Consider the following 15,703-nt stretch of genomic DNA (forward strand, 5'->3'; position numbering starts at 1 on the left):
ACACACAGTGCACTCACACATACACACATGCACACACTCACACGCATATATCCACACACTCACACATGTACATACACACACTCAAACACACATACACACTCACACACATTCACACATGCATACACTCACATACACACACGCGCACACTCACACACACATACACTCACACTCATACTCATACACATCACACACACACACTCATACATACATTCACACAAACACACTCACATGCACACACACTCACACACCCATGCACACACTGACACATCATGGGTTAAAGCCTAGAGTTAGAGGGCAGTTTACAACGCTGGGGAGAAGGCTCAAGGGGCTGGCGTGCAGCACCCGTATGTGGGAGCCCCCGCTTTGATCCCTGGCACTGCATGGTCCCCAAATGCTGCCAAAGGTGGCCCCTAATCAAATAAAACAAATGCATTAAAAAGAAGAGTAGCTCTAGGTTTGGGTCTACTTACTCACTAGGCTCATACAAGTCAGTCAACCTCTCCAAGCTCCGTCTTTCTTAGATAGACAAAACCCAACTCACAGGCATATAGAACTGTAACACAGGAGCGAATGGATTTCTCAGCATCATCTTGCTTATGGTAAGCACTCGGCAAACAGTCCCTGCAGTTCAATCTTGTCATTCCACAATCCAGATAATTAAAATCTTATCTAGCCTCAGCCCTGGTGTTACTGACGTTTGGAGGGAAGGAGGGGGGTTCTCAATGGAGGCCAATAGTACCCTGAAACATGCCCAGAGATGAGACCCAACTGCCAGCAGAGTCTGTCCCGTGTTCCCAGGCACACCCACGTCTCCTGGGTCATGCGTGCAGCCCGGCCTGCTCCTTCAGAGCTGTGCTTGGGCCTTTGGCCTGAAGTACACTAAAAGAACGGCTTTCTTTCCAGCAGGAATCGAAAGCGCTGGCACTTGCTCACCCAGCCTCTCCCCACATGCTCCATGTGGCATTAAGCGGAACAGAACTGAACTGGGTATAAGTTCAGAGTCATTTATGTGAGATCCCGGGAAGCCCCAGCGAGCCACAACCTCACCCCCCTCCAGGAATCACCAACGTTTGTTCTCTATGTCTGACACTCTCAGTATTTGCTAGAAAAAGGAGCCCGCTGACTTTCCCCGCAAGGTGCCTTCAGCGGGATAAAAGGAAAAGATACAGGCTGGGAGCTAGTACAGGCAATGCGGAGCCATGCTTAGTACACGCCTGACCTGGGGGGTTCAGGCCTAGCACCCCCCGGATCTCTGAGCAAGGTGGGGTGACCCGGGTGGTCCCCGACACAGCACCCTCAAATCTTTGCATTGACCCACTGGTCTAGAAGGTCATAAATTGCCCAAGGGGTGCCCCTGGCCTCCTAAGCACGGCTTGAGGGATCCCTAAAAAGTAAAACAAAAATATAAGAGTGAGACCACGGGTGCAGGGCGTGCTGACAAACATGGCCAGAGGATCACGCCTGGCAGTTTCTCGAGACCTGCGAGAGCGGTTTTCTGTGGCTGCCAGCCACTGCGCCCCCGAGGGAGGATGTCTGTTCTTCCCTGAGCACTGACCACAGGCATTAACGGTCATCAGACTCTTGGGACCAGGCTGCACTGCCTCCAGGCAGTTGGGGTAGAAACCCCCAGGTTCATCCACGGTAGAAGCACCTTGGAGGTCAAACGAACACCACAAGGGAGATGGCTGGGAGGGCTTTGGCGGGAGGGAGATGGGAGTGGGAGTCCAGGCTGCATCCTTAGCATCAGCACTGCTTGGTTCCTGGAGCACTGTTGGGTGTGGCCCCCAGACAATGAAAACAAAGGGGAGCGGCTCTATTGCAGGGGACGGCTAGAGCGACTCACCGCAGGCGGGGATGTCACACAGGTCGGCCTTGAAGTTCTCGTCCAGGGTGAAGCACCAGGGTGCCTCCTTCTGGTTGCCCGGGTTGCGGCAGTAGGAGTGGCCTCCATTGAGCTCCGGGAAGCGGAGGGCGGTGAAGGTGTGTGTGTGCGGGTACTGCGAGTTCCAGGGCTGGCACTGGCGCCCGGACTTGGTCACGCTGACCGTCCCGCGGTAGTCCACCCCTGTGTTGTTATAGCACTTGTGATCTGCAAGACACGTGGGAAAGGCCCCAATGGGGAGCAAGAAAGGAACTGGGGGCGGGGGCTGGAGTGATAGCACAGCAGGTATAGGGCGTCTGCCTTGCACGTGGCCGACCCGGGTTCAATTCCCAGCACCCCATACGGTCCCCCGAACACCACCAGGAGTGATTCCTGAGTGCAGAGCCAGGCGTGACCCCTGTGCATCACGGGGGGTCTGACCCAAAAAGCCAAAAAAAAAAAGGAAAAAAAAAAAGAAAGCAACTGAGGAGGGGCTGGAGCCCTCAGCGGGGATGGAGGTGGGGTGGGGGGAAATGGTGCAATGAGGAGCCTAACCCGGGCATCAGCTTCCAGTGGGGCCAGGGCCCCGGGGCTGTCTACCTGCTCGTGGGCTGCAAGCTACATGCTACACTCTAGGAAGGAATGGAAGACTGTGCTTCAGGAGTAAAGTCTGATCTTCGTATGTATTTCTAACATGGAACACAGAAAAAGCTGGCAACGGAAAGACCCCAGGCACACGAGACACTTCTAGCAACTTCTAGTCATTTCCAGTGGTTCCTGGAAGGTTCAAACCTTTCCTCTGTGTCGATCTTAGACATAACTCAGGTGAAGAAGGGAGCAGTGGTAGCTGGGGAGAATGTTTATTAGAGGGCTGTGGGTCTGGACATCTTTGTTGAGTGAGATTGAGAAGCTGGTGCTAAATACTTCTCCTGGGGACTTCACCAGGACTAAGTATTAAGTACCCACCTCCCCCTGCCTTGAAAAGCAGATGTTCACAAGAGCTGCTACTGGAAAGCAAAATTGAACTACACAGGAACCTGGAGGGTTTGTGGTAACTAACAGGAAGAGGATCAGCAATAATCATGGTATTGCTGATACGGACTAAGCATTTCAGATGGATGATTATTTAATAAAACAGCAGGAACCACCAAAGAGAATCTAAAAGATGATCAGTGCGTTTACTTCCACACAAATGGCAAATGAACGTAGGCACATTCTTCTGTTGGGTGGTGGGCAGAGAAGAGTGAATGGAAGTGTGTATATGTCATGCATATAAATAGATATAAATATATAGGTAAAATATATAGATCTCGGGGCTGGAGCAATAGCACAGCCGTAGGACGTTTGCCTTGTGCGCAGCCAACCCGGCTGAGCCGGGTTCAATTCCTCCGCCTCTCTTGGAGAGCCCGGCAAGCTTCCGAGAGTATCTCGCCGGCACGGCAAAGCCTGGCAAGCTACCCCTGATGTACTTGAAATGCCAAACACAGTTAACAACAAGTCTTAAAAAGGAGACGTTACTGGGCCCACTCGAGCAAATCGATGAACAACGGGAGGGCAATTTTTTTTTATATAGATCTCACTGTAGCACAGTATCTGGACCATAAATTGACTGTAATTGCCTTTAGCACCCCCGTGTTATTCTGCACCCTTCCCCACTAGCTAGCTGTCTGCAACATTCTTAAAGTCCCTCACCTATTAGGCAGTTATTCGCTACATGCCCCTGCACCCTTCCCTTGGCAAACACTATCTCTTGTCTGGATGGATTCATAGTATTTCACAGATGTGGCATCTCGCATGGGTATCGGTACCATGTGCTCTGATAGCTTCATCTCCTCTGTGGCTGGACATTGTTTTCCTGTGTGGACAAAGCACCTCTTGCTCCTCCACCCCCCACTGATGGTCACTGGAGTGTTTCCCTGGGCACTGGCATCACCAGTGCTGGTCACGTGAGCATTCTGTGTTTAAGTCATAAGGAAACACTTAACCATAGACTAGCTATTATTTCAACCTTCCTTCCTTCCTTCCTTCCTTCCTTCCTTCCTTCCTTCCCTCCCTCCCTCGTTCTCTTCCTCCCTTCTTCCTTCCCTCCCTCCCTCCCTCCCTCCCCCTCCCTCCCTGCTTCCTTCCTTCCTTCCTTTCTTCCCTCCCTCCCTCCTTCTCTTCCTCCCTTCTTCCTTCTCTTCCTCTCTCCCTCCCTCCTCCCTCCTCCCTCCCTCCCTTCCTTCCTTCCTTCCTCCCTCCCTCCCTCCCTCCCTCCCTCCCTCCCTTCCTTCCTTCCTTCCTTCCTCCTTCCTCCCTCCTTCCTTCCTTCCTTCCTTCCTTCCTTCCTTCCTTCCTTCCTTCCTTCTTTCCTCCTTCCTCCCTCCTCCCTCCCTCCCTCCCTTCCTTCCTCCCTTCCTTCCTTCCTTCCTTCCTCCCTCCCTCCCTCCCTCCCTCCCTCCCTCCCTCTCTTCCTCTCTTCTTTCCTCTCTTACTCTCTCTTTCTTTCTCTCTCTCCCTTCCTTTCCCTCCCCCTCCTCCTTCTCCTTGAAGCAAGGTACTTCTCATTAGAACTTATTCAGAAAGATGTGAGGGGAGAGAGAGCGAGAAGCAGATGTCCAAGAGAGAACACAGACTGGAAACAAGCACGTAGGGAAACAGAGGCAAGCAGATGAGATATGTCTTCAAGAGAGAACACAGGCTTGAGGAGCAAGCCTGTAACTTTTCTTCGATTAAAATTGTTGGGGAAGCCATGCACAAAAGTGCTCAGGGATCACTCCTGGCAGTACTCAGGGGACCATCTTTGGTGCCAAGGACCAAACTGGTTGGGCCACGCACAAGACAAGCTCCCCCACCTCCTTGCTGTGCTATCTCTCCAGCCTGCTTTTAATTTCTTAAATAGAGAAGACCCTTCTGGGGCGCATACCTGGGGGCCATGCAGTCAGGGCTAAACTGGACCTGCCACCTGAGTTATCTCCCTGGTCCCGGTAACCATATTTTGCTTGTTTTTGAGCCACACCCAACAGTGCTCAGGGCTTACTCCTGGCTTTGTGCTCAGGGATCACTCCTGGTGTTGCTTAGGAGACCACATGGGGTGCGGGGGGGGGGGAGGGGGTTGTGTGGTGTCAAACCTAGGTCAGCTGCATGCCAGGCAAGTGCCTAACCTGCTGGACTATCACTCGGGCCCTCCCATTAACCAAATTTTAAAGTTGACCTATTTTCCGTAACGTTTCCAGAAGGCTGACACGCCACATGGCTTCCACTCACTCCTGAAGGTTCGCCCCGGACCCTGCTGCCCCAGGAAGGGCGAGGCAAGTAGAAATAGGAGCAAAAAGGTGACTCGGGGTCCATTTCTTCCTGGACCTCGCCTGGCCAGGCCGGCGGTGGCGGCACCTACTTTTGTTGATGGGATCCGCCATGGGGATTCCGATGCGGATGCAGTTGGCAGCTTCGGGGCTTTCAGGCAGGGGAAGATCTTCACAGTTGGGCAGTTTCAGCCTCATGAGAATCATGGGGTTCGATCTGGCAAAAATGTACTCGGTCTGACACAGGACATTCTCCAGGATTTCACATTCATCACGACACAGGTCCCGGGGCTTGGGGACGGAGGCGGTCTCGTCGCAGTAGGGGAAGGCGTAGTGGCACAGGGAAGGGATGGCGAACTGCGAGCACTTGTCAGATAAGTGACTAGAGGTGCCGATCATGGTGAAGGCAGCTGAAACACAAACACCGCAATTAACTCCGGGCCAGGCTTTATCGTCCAGGTTATCTAGTCACCAGATAAGAGACCTAAACACTCAGGGAAGGAATCTGCAAGGGAGGCTCAAGCCCCGCAAAGCCAAGGGAGAGAGATTCGTTTCAGATGTCCCAGCAGCTTACTTTCACAGGCTCCTGCCGGGAGGGAGCGTTCGGAGTACAAAGTTAGAAAAACAGGATTAAATTACAGCTGTGCCGTTTCCTAATAAAAAGAATTAATTAGGTTAAGGAACAATATATTTTTTCATTTTTACTACAAAGCAGCAGAATTTTGCGTTTCATTCATCCGGTGCTTTTTTTTTTTTTTTTTTTAGTTCGGTGAGACTTTGAGAACTGACGAGGGTGATGGGCAGAACCAGGGCTGGTGCTGGGGGCGTGGACCCCAGCCTTCCCGCCACGGCTCTGCTGAGTGAGGGACAGCTGAAGGGAAACAGTGATTTTCTTTTTGACTTACTCTGGTTTTTGGCTTTGGAGGCCATGCCCAGAGTTACTTAGGGGTGGATGGCTCCAGACGGTGCTCATGGGACCTTGAAACATTCTGAGAACCATATCCTAGCTCTGTGTTCAGGGATCACTCCTGGAGGAACTTGGGGGGACTATAGGGGGCTCCAGGGATGGTCGCTGTCTATTATAGTATTGCTCCAGAGTGGATTTTCTATATATATATATTTTTTTTTAAATAGTGGCTTTCCAGTCAGCTCTTGTCTTTTGAAAATCTCCAAGAGCAGGTAATTATAAGTAGGTTATTGAAAATGTCTATTCGGTATCCCATTTATTTTTATATCTAGTTCAAAGAATGTTTAAGAGCTTCTTAAAGGAGGTCTTCAATTTCTATCAGTCCTACTTCGCTGGAATTCTCTGGAAATTCAGAGTCCTTGGTACTCCTGAAAGCCCAAGGATTCAGCCAATATCCTTTTTTTTTTTTTTTTTTTTTTTTTTGCTTTTTGGGTCACACCCGGCGATGCTCAGGGGTTACTCCTGGCTCATGCACTCAGGAATTACTCCTGGCGGTGCTCGGGGGACCATATGGGATGCTGGGAATCGAACCTGGATCGGCCATGTTGGCTGCGTGTAAGGCAAACACCCTACCCGCTGTGCTATTGCTCCAGCCCCGCCAATATCCTTTTATGGAGTGTTGTTTTGGGGTCACACTTGGAGGTGCTCAGGGCTTACTCCTGGCTCTGTGCTCAGGGGACCATACCTGGTACCGGGGATGGAGCCTAGGTCATCTCCCCGCGATCCTATCACTCTGGCCTCAGGCAGTATCTTGTCTATTTCCCCTGGTTACTTCTCCAGGTTAACTGAACCCCAGAACTCTCTTTTTATTTATTTATTTATTTTCCTTCTGCTCAGCCAAGCAGTTCAATAAACAGAAGAAAAATTGGGAGTAAAGGTAAAGTATATCACACAAAGGAGTGTTAATAAAAACAGAAGTTGTTAACTATAGGAATAAAATCATTTCCTGGTAGGTTCATTACCTTTTCTTTATTCTATGTGTTTACTGGGGGAACACACCCAACAGTGGGTCACTCCTGGCCCTTCACTCTCTTATCCTTCAGATTCCTCACAGAACTGAGACCCTGGACATTTTTTCTGTGTTACGTGCCTGCTTTGAAGTTCCTTCTCACCTCTTTCGTATTCTTTTTTTTCCCTTGCAGGCAGTGGGCAGCAAACTAGCAGTGCTCAGTGCTTGCTCTTGGCTCTGTGCTCAGGGATCACTCTCGGCAGTGCTTAGGGGACCATATGGGATGCCAGGGGATCAAACAGAGGTCAGCCGTGTGCAAGGCAAAAGCCTGCACCTTTATCCTATCTTTCTGTTCCTGGTCTCTTTTAAATCTTGTGTCCTTGCCTGCCTCCTAAGAGCTGCAGTGGGCACCATTTTCTAGAAGCCAGTGAGAAGCTCCAGGTACCAGAGTCGGTGGCAAATCCCAAGTCTCGCGGGACAGGGGACGAGTGGGCCTTCCTCCTTCCCCCTGCCCCAATGGGACGCCAGGATGACACCGCATGTGCCTACCATCTACTTAAGCTCCCACACGGCCATGATCCAGAGACACACAAATGAATCTTGGACCCGAGCAACTTGCTGCAGTGATTTCTTCAGACCCTAATTATTAAAATCTTAGAATTCCTAGAGCGTGCGGCCACGACATTATAGTATATCCATAACGATACAAAACACATTGTCTAGCATTGCATTTTCGGCAGGTGTGAGGGGTGGTAGGAATATCAAAATATCGAAGGTGACTAAAGTAGAGAAAGAATATTTTGCCAGTTGTTTGCCACACAGGCAGGGGGAGTTGTGGAATGGGGAGGAGGATACTGGGGATTTTGGTGGTGGAAAGTGTGCACTGGTGAAGGGATGGGTGTTTGATGACTGTATGATCCAAGTTCAAACATGAAATTTTTGCTATAGTACCTCACAGTGAATTAATAAAAAAAAATCTTGTGTCCTATCTTTCTTTTCCTGGTCTTTTTAAATCTTGGGGCTCACAGGATAAACTACAAGACACTCAGAAACTCCTGATAAGCATTTGATAAAAGGACTTGTCATTAATCTTTAGTACAGATTTCACTAGGCTTCCGGAATTTTTACTGATTAAATCTGACAGCTTTCTTAGCATTTCTTGGAGGCAATATTTGTGGCATGCCTGAATCTATGGCATCAATACAGGGGAACTCAGTTATGGGAAAGACACAGGCTGCAGAGACCGCCTAAGGACATGCAGAGCCCGGCCAGTGCTCCCTGGGCTCCAGAACGACCATGAGCTGGAGTCCACTGTAGAGATTCCAGTCCGGGATGCAACCCAACTTGGAGCATGCAGGTGCTGCCCACAGGAGGCCTGGACTCAACCCTGGCACTGCAGACGGTCCCTCAGCAATGCCAGGGGCAACCCCCAAGCACTGAGCTGGGAATAGCCTCTTAGCACTGCCGGGTATGACCCCCTCTGAATATCTCACCTTATCACTAATTTCAGACAGAGACGGATGTTCCAAGAGGAAGAGGCTTCCTCAGAATCAGTCAGGGCCCTTCTGGGGCCAGCACCCTGAATTCTAAACTCCGATGTTGTTCCCCTTCATCTCTGTTGCTCCGCAGCACCAAACTTTATGAGGGGGCAGCGAGACTTGGTTTCCCCACCCCCACTCACCGCCATCATATCCCCAGTGCCCAGTTCCTGGCATGCCCCGTGCACTCAGTGATATTTATTGAGTGCTGGGCTGAATGTGAGACTTTTCAAAGCCTCCTTTTCCTCTAAAAGCAACCTCCCATAAATTATTTTTACGCAAGTTCCAGAGCACCAAGATCCTAGCTCCTGCTCCCACAGGGCCCTGCTGCTGGCCCTATTGTTGACTAGTCCTCGGTTGGAAGAAGAGCTCAAGAAAACTTCTGGGGGCTGTAGAGATAGCACAGCGGGTAGGGTCTTTGCCTTGCACACTGCCAACCTGGGTTTGATTCCCAGCATCCCATATGGTCCCCCGAGCACTGCCAGGAGTAATTCCTGAGTGCATGAGCCAGGAGTGACCCAAAAAGAAAAAAAAAAGGAAAGGAAAAAAAGAAAAAGAAAATTTCTGCTGAGAAGAAAACATACTCATTTACTCATTGGTGCAAACAGAACTTCACTGGTGTCACCTACCTGTGATCTGATTTTCGATCTCGCCTTGCATGTGCAAAGACTCCATGTAGACTGTACGATTGCCAATAAATCTTGCACACGCAATCCCGCGGTATGGCTGGCAAAATCCATCTTCTTCGTACTCATCGCTAAAAGCAGAACAAAAGGCAAGAAGGCAGGGGTGAGTGGAGGCAGGGAGCCAGGGATCGGGATGGTTCTGACGGCGTGGTGCCCCAGAGGACCACTAGGGGGCGCGGCAGGGCGCGGTATCCTCGGGACGGGACTCCATCCTTCCCTGGGAACATCTGTTGATCACATTGGCTTAAGTTTCCTTCCACCGCCCCCAAAAATTCATCCTGCAGCCCCAAATCATCCTTAAATATGGGAGAAAACATTTTTATTTTCGCAGCTGGTGGTGGGCTGGATGATGATGTGGTTATAAGAGAAAAGAGGAAATGAGTTGGAAATCTGGGCACAGGCTCGACAGTTTGTTGCTGTTTGTTTGGAAGCACAGAAGAACTCCTGCTTCCTTGCTACAAAGGCGTGGGCGCCTTATCCACGAGATGCATCGGGCTGATATGCCAATTACAAGGCTTCATGCATCAAGGTGGGAGGCTGGGTGCGGGGGGAGAGAAGCCAAGGGGGTGGGCGGGATGGTTAGGGGGGTGCCCCTGCTGCCTGGACCCTTCATCTTGCCCTGCAGAGGAGAGGGGCCAGGGCAGACCTTAGCCCCAGCATTTCACACCAGTCACCAATTCTCGGGGGCAATCTAGAGAAAATAGCCACAGAGTCTCACAACATGAAAGAAACGAACAAAAACCCCTTTCTGAGCTTTGGCTGCCTCAAAATGCCCCCAATACATAAAGGGGTGTTGCGATAAAAAGTTACCTGAAAGGGGATGCTAGAACGTTCTGGGATTTGTGACAACAGTGTAGCAAAGGGTTGGGGTGCAGAGCTGTGTGTACAGCTGGATCTGAGGCTGATTCTAGGAGGCAGAGGAAGGGAGCAGGTTCAGCTTGAGAAGACAGCGGCTGCCACTCGGACAAGAGCATGAGATTTTCTCTCTGCTGTCTCCTAAAGGCAGCCTGCAACCCAACAAAAGGTCCAACGTCCACCAGTCAACACATTCTCGGGGCAAAAGTACGTTCTTTCCTCTTTGGTTTCTTCTGAGTTCAGTCACTTCATTTATTGTATTTACTGGGAAGGGTAATAGCACTGCGGTAGGGCGTTTGCCTTGCATGCAGCTAGCCCGGCCGAGCCAGGTTCGATTCCTCCGCCCCTCTCAGAGAGCCCAGCAAGCTACCGAGAGTATCTCGCCCGCACGGCAGAGCCTGGCAAGCTCCCCGTGACGTATTCAATATGCCAAACACAGTAACAACAAAGTCTCCAATGGAGACGTTACTGGGCCCGCTCGAGCAAATCGATGATTAACGGGAGGGCCTTTACCTTTACTGGGAAGGGTAATAGCACAGTGGTAGGGCGTTTGCCTTGCATGCAGCCAACCCGGCCGAGCCAGGTTCGATTCCTCCGCCCCTCTCAGAGAGCCCAGCAAGCTACCGAGAGTATCTCGCCAGCACGGCAGAGCCTGGCAAGCTACCCGTGACGTATTTAATATGCCAAACACAGTAACAACAAGTCTCAAAATGGAGACGTTACTGGACCCGCTCGAGCAAATCGAGGAACAACGGGAGGACAGTGTTTGTTTGTTTTTTGTTATTGGGAAGGGTGTTGGGGTGTTGTTCCACCCCTAGCCATGCTCAGGGGCTATTGCTGGATCTGTGCTCGGGACTGACCCCTTAGAGGTACTCCGGGAGTCTATGCCATGCTGGGAACACCCCGGGTTTGGCCACATGCAAGGCAAGTGCCTTATTAATCCCTGTACTATCTCTCCTGCTCATCACTGTAGGGCAAATGTGCCTTCCTGGGTCGAATATGTGGGATCCCTTAGACAGTGGCCTGCTTTGAGCCATGGTGTTCTTATCTGGGAGGGTGAAGCTCCTAAGTGATCTCTTGTCCAGTCAAAGGCACGAGCTGGCCATCAAAGACACAAATGTTCTGCCAAGGGACCACAGAGAGAGAACACGGGCAGCTGTTAAAGTGGCATCATCGTCAAAGCAGATGCGGACTCCAAACACAAGCTTCTCCAACTCTGTCAGGTGGAACAGGCTCAGTGCTAGGGGCTCAGACTTGTCCTTTTAGGGGATATGTGTCAGTGCTGAAAGTGAGAACACCCAGAAGGACAGGAAACCAGGTGGACAATTCAAACAGAGTTGATGAGGGAAAGATGCTGGTTTTCAACTGCAGAACCTCCCCTTCCTGCGACGGTCATTTTGAAGGCAGAGATGGCGGAAACATCTCCAGCTTAGACCTCAGCCAGTTTGCACTGCATAGCTCTTTAAAAACGTGCCCTGTGAGTACACATACAAATGAATCCGTCGTATACCTGACAGAAAGACATTGACGTTTTAATGTTGCAAAATCCCGCAAGCACTCCATCTGTTTACTTTCATAAATCCTAGGGTAATGCTAAAGCCTTTTTGGCTTAAATTTTACTTGGACTGTAAAATTAACCCCACTTTTATTGGGTAACTAATACCGTAAACCTACGGGGAGAGAGAAGGTTCTCAATGACCTTGCCTTGAGTTTTGGACCTTGTTGGGGATCACAGTGCACCCCCACCTCTCCTCTCCCCTCCCATTACCCATGACACCTTTCTATCCCCAGGCATTAGCTGAGTCCTGGATTTTTAAGGTGTCATTATGAGAACAATTTTCCCTCCCCCACATTAAACCCTCAAGGCCTCAACTTATCTCTCTTGGGAGGACAAAACCCTGGAATTACCCCCAGATATTAAACCCCAACCTACTGGGAGTTCCCATATTTTATGTGTGAGGCTTAGGCTAAACTTCTTACCACCTTTCCAGCTCTGGACCCTAAAAAATCTCTTTGAAGCCACTTCCCACCCCCTTTCTTTCCTAAGGAATAAAATGGAATGTTAGTGCTTTTGGAACACATTTCTTATCAATGGCTGAAAGCTGCAGGTGTGTAGAATTTTGAACTGTGCGGAGAATTCCTGATTCTCTGCTAGTCTCTTAGAGAATGAAACCAAACTCAGTGATGTCATGCCAGCAGGTAGGGTCCTGCCAGCCTAAAAGTGTCTCCGCTAAGGGACTGGAGTGATAGTATAGTGGATAGAGATCTTTTTTGCATGTAGCAGACCCAGCTTCGATCCGTGCCACCACACAGGGTCCTCAGAACCCTGCCAGAGTGATCCCTGAGCACAGAGCCAGGAGGAAACCCCATGCACCATCGCATGTGTGGTCACCAAATAAAACAAAAGTCTTTTTCCTGGAAGTTTTGGAAACTATCATGTACAACTCCCACCTCAGTTTAAAAAAAAAATCTGGAGTCATCCCTTTTGGGGAACACAGCGTGAAAAGGCTTTTGCTTTTCACATTAATGCAGAAAGATGTGCACACAACTCCTGCTCACTGATTAGAATGGCCCAGATACAGAGACAACCCGCATGTCTCACAGATGAGAGCATGAGGAGGTTGTGGGAGGCATACTATGCAGCCCCAAGGGAAAGTGAAATCATGGGCTGGGGACACCGCAGAGGATGGAAGGGGTGAGCCTTGCCTGCAGCTTACGCTGATTTGATCCTCAGCATTCCCCTAGCCCCTGAGAACCACCCCCTAAAAATAGTAAAAAGTAAAAGGCCCTCCCGTTGATCATTGATTTGCTCGAGCGGGCCCAGTAACGTCTCCATTGGAGACTTTGTTGTTACTGTGTCTGGCATATCGAATACGTCACGGGGAGCTTGCCAGGCTCTGCCGTGCGGGTGAGATACTCTCGGTAGCTTGCCAGGCTCTCCGAGAGGGGCGGAGGAATCGAACTCGAGTCGGCCATGATGGCTGCGTGCAAGGCAAATGCCCTACTGCTGTGCTATCGCTCCCCCTAAAAATAAAAACAAAAAATGCAATTGTGCTGTTCACCGTCATGTGGATGGGGGGCTGGAGCGATAGCACAGTGGGCAGGGCATTTGTCTTGCTTATGGCCAACCCAGGTTCGATTCCCAGCATCCCATATGGTTCCCCGAGCACTGCCAGGCGTAATTCCTGAGTGCAGAGCCAGGCGTAACCCCTGTGCATAGCCGGTGTGACCCAAAAAGATAAAACAAACAAACAAGAAAACAAACACAGTCATGTGGCTGGAACTGGAAGGTGTCATGTTAAGCAAAATAAACCAGAGGCACAAATACTGAGTGATCTTACTCATCTGTGTGTGATACACAGAGGGACAACTCAAAGAAGTAAACAATATCAACTGATAATAAACTCTATTAGGTTGGGAGAGAAGCGTTGGGGATTGGTCAATGAGGAGGACTGGAAGGAACACAAGGGTGGGGGTTCCTGGACACCATGGTGATGGTAAATGGTGAGAACTGTGTACCCCCCAACCATGAATGTCAATGCTAGAATAAACATATAACCAAAGCCATAATAATGTGTTGCTCTTCTTTGGGCCACATCCAGTTATGCTCAGGACTTATTCCTGGCTCTGTGCTCAGGTGTCACTCCTGGTGGTATCAGGGATCAAATCAGGGTTGGCTGTATGCAAGACAAGTGCCTTAGCCCTATACTATTCTTCTAGTCCCAATTAAAAAAAATTTTTTTTTATTGAACCAACATGAATTGCAGAAAGATATTTGTGAGTGAGTTCCAGGCATACAATGTTCCAACACCAACGATTCTCCACCATATTCCTAATTTCCCTCCCCCACCTGCCTCTGGGGCAGGCATGTTTTTCCCTTCCCAATAGTCCTAGTGTTCCCTTCCCTGCCTTATTGCCCTCATCCCTGCCCCAGTGCCAAGCTTCCCACTGAAGACCAGTTCCCCTGCTCTTCTTTTCCATGGCTTTTAGGCCTATAATATCCCCCTTAGGAAGTTTCTTTCCATCCCACATGTGAGAGAGATTATTCTGAGTCTGTTCTTCTCCCTCCGCTGGTTTCTCTCAACCTGATACTCTCCAGACCCTTCCATGGAGCCGCAAATTACATGACTTCATCTTTTTCTTATAGCTGAGTAGTGTGTACATGTATTATAGCTTCTATAGCCAGTCATCTGTTTGGGCCCCATTTTTAAAAATAAATTCTTTTTCGCCTTTTGGGTCACACCCAGCAATGCTCAGGGGTCACTCCTGGCTCTGCACTCAGGAATTACTCCTGGCGGTGCTTGGGGGACCATATGGGATGGCGGGGATGGAACCCGGGTCGGCCACGTGCAAGGCAAATGCCCTACCCATTGTGCTATTGCTCCGGCCCAAAAAATAAAATATTTTTTAAAAAAGCTCTCAGGGGCTTTGAACATGGCTGAGCCCCTTGGCACTAGGAAATCACTCTTGTATTAAGTAGCTGTAAAGTCCTTTTGATCTGACAGTAACTTTACAAAGAAGGGAACAGAGAATTATTCCCATTTCACAACTCAGAAAATTGCGGGTCAGAAAGAGGAAAGAACTTTTCCAAAGGGGCTGAGGGATGGTTCAAAGAGTGGGTGTTTCTGGCTTTGCATGCAAGAGGCCTGGGTTTGATCCCCAGCACCACATGGCTCCCTGAGCACTGCCAGAGGTGACTCACAAGCACCAAGCTGGGAGTAGCCCCAAGCACCCCAATCAAAACTAAAAAAGACAAAAGAACTTGTCCGAGATGAGGCAGGCGCAAGACTCAGGTGTGCCCCTTCAAGAAATCCTCGGTGATTGAGTTAACTCTCTTATTTTGGACTTTCTGAGGAGCCACACCCAGCAGTGCTAACTCCTGGCTCTTACTCAGGGATCACTCCTGTCAGAGCTCGGGGGACCATATGTGATGCTGGGGATTAAACCCGGGTGGGGCGGGTGGTCTGGCCGTTGTGCTATATCACTCCAGTCCTGGCCTAGTTAACTTAACTGGGCCCTTTAAATATTGCCCACCAAAGGGGAAGTCAATCGAATGAGTAATGGACTGGCTGGTGGTGGGAAACGGTGAGAGAGAAGAGGGTCACTCAGAACAGGCCATTCCCTCTCAGTCTCACGTGGGATCCGGCCGGTGCAGGACAGGAAAGCTCTGCACCCACGTGGCTGTGGCGGGAGATGGGAGGAAGGTTGACACTCAGGGACAGGTCAGAGCATAGCAGGTACCAGCGAGGGGGTACAGTCCCTCGGACCCAGACTCTGCGCACTGGACAGACAACTGGATGGAACAAGACCAGACCAAAATACAGCGTGCACGGGAGGGGCGTCGAGGGCGCAGGGAAAGGACCAGGACGCGGTATGTGGACCTGGCAGCAAGGGCACCTGATGTCACCCACCAGTGAGGAGAGTGCGCGGGGGGCCTGGAACCACCCATTTAACTGCGCAACACGCTAATTTACCATCTCCTGGAGCCTTGCATGCAAACTTTCCAGACATCACTCAAAGAACCCGCGAGCCTGGGAATAAACCCACGTTCGTGCCAACAGAT

General features: G+C 50.3%; 1 protein-coding gene across 1 annotated transcript in view; it reads right to left on the reverse strand.

Moving 5' to 3' along the window:
* ROR1 (receptor tyrosine kinase like orphan receptor 1) overlaps positions 1-15,703 on the reverse strand; it is a 177,684-nt gene that overhangs the window by 35,563 nt on the left and 126,418 nt on the right. Inside the window, exons 5-7 of the mRNA XM_056122206.1 lie at positions 9,229-9,356; positions 5,238-5,555; positions 1,844-2,089 (exon numbers count right to left, since the gene is read on the reverse strand). Of these exons, the coding sequence (XP_055978181.1) occupies positions 1,844-2,089; positions 5,238-5,555; positions 9,229-9,356 (692 nt within the window). The remainder of the gene's footprint in view (positions 1-1,843; positions 2,090-5,237; positions 5,556-9,228; positions 9,357-15,703) is intronic.

The sequence above is a fragment of the Sorex fumeus genome, unplaced genomic scaffold (assembly GCF_029834395.1).
Source record: "Sorex fumeus unplaced genomic scaffold, SorFum_2.1 ptg000045l, whole genome shotgun sequence".
NCBI classification, from domain to species: domain Eukaryota; kingdom Metazoa; phylum Chordata; class Mammalia; order Eulipotyphla; family Soricidae; genus Sorex; species Sorex fumeus.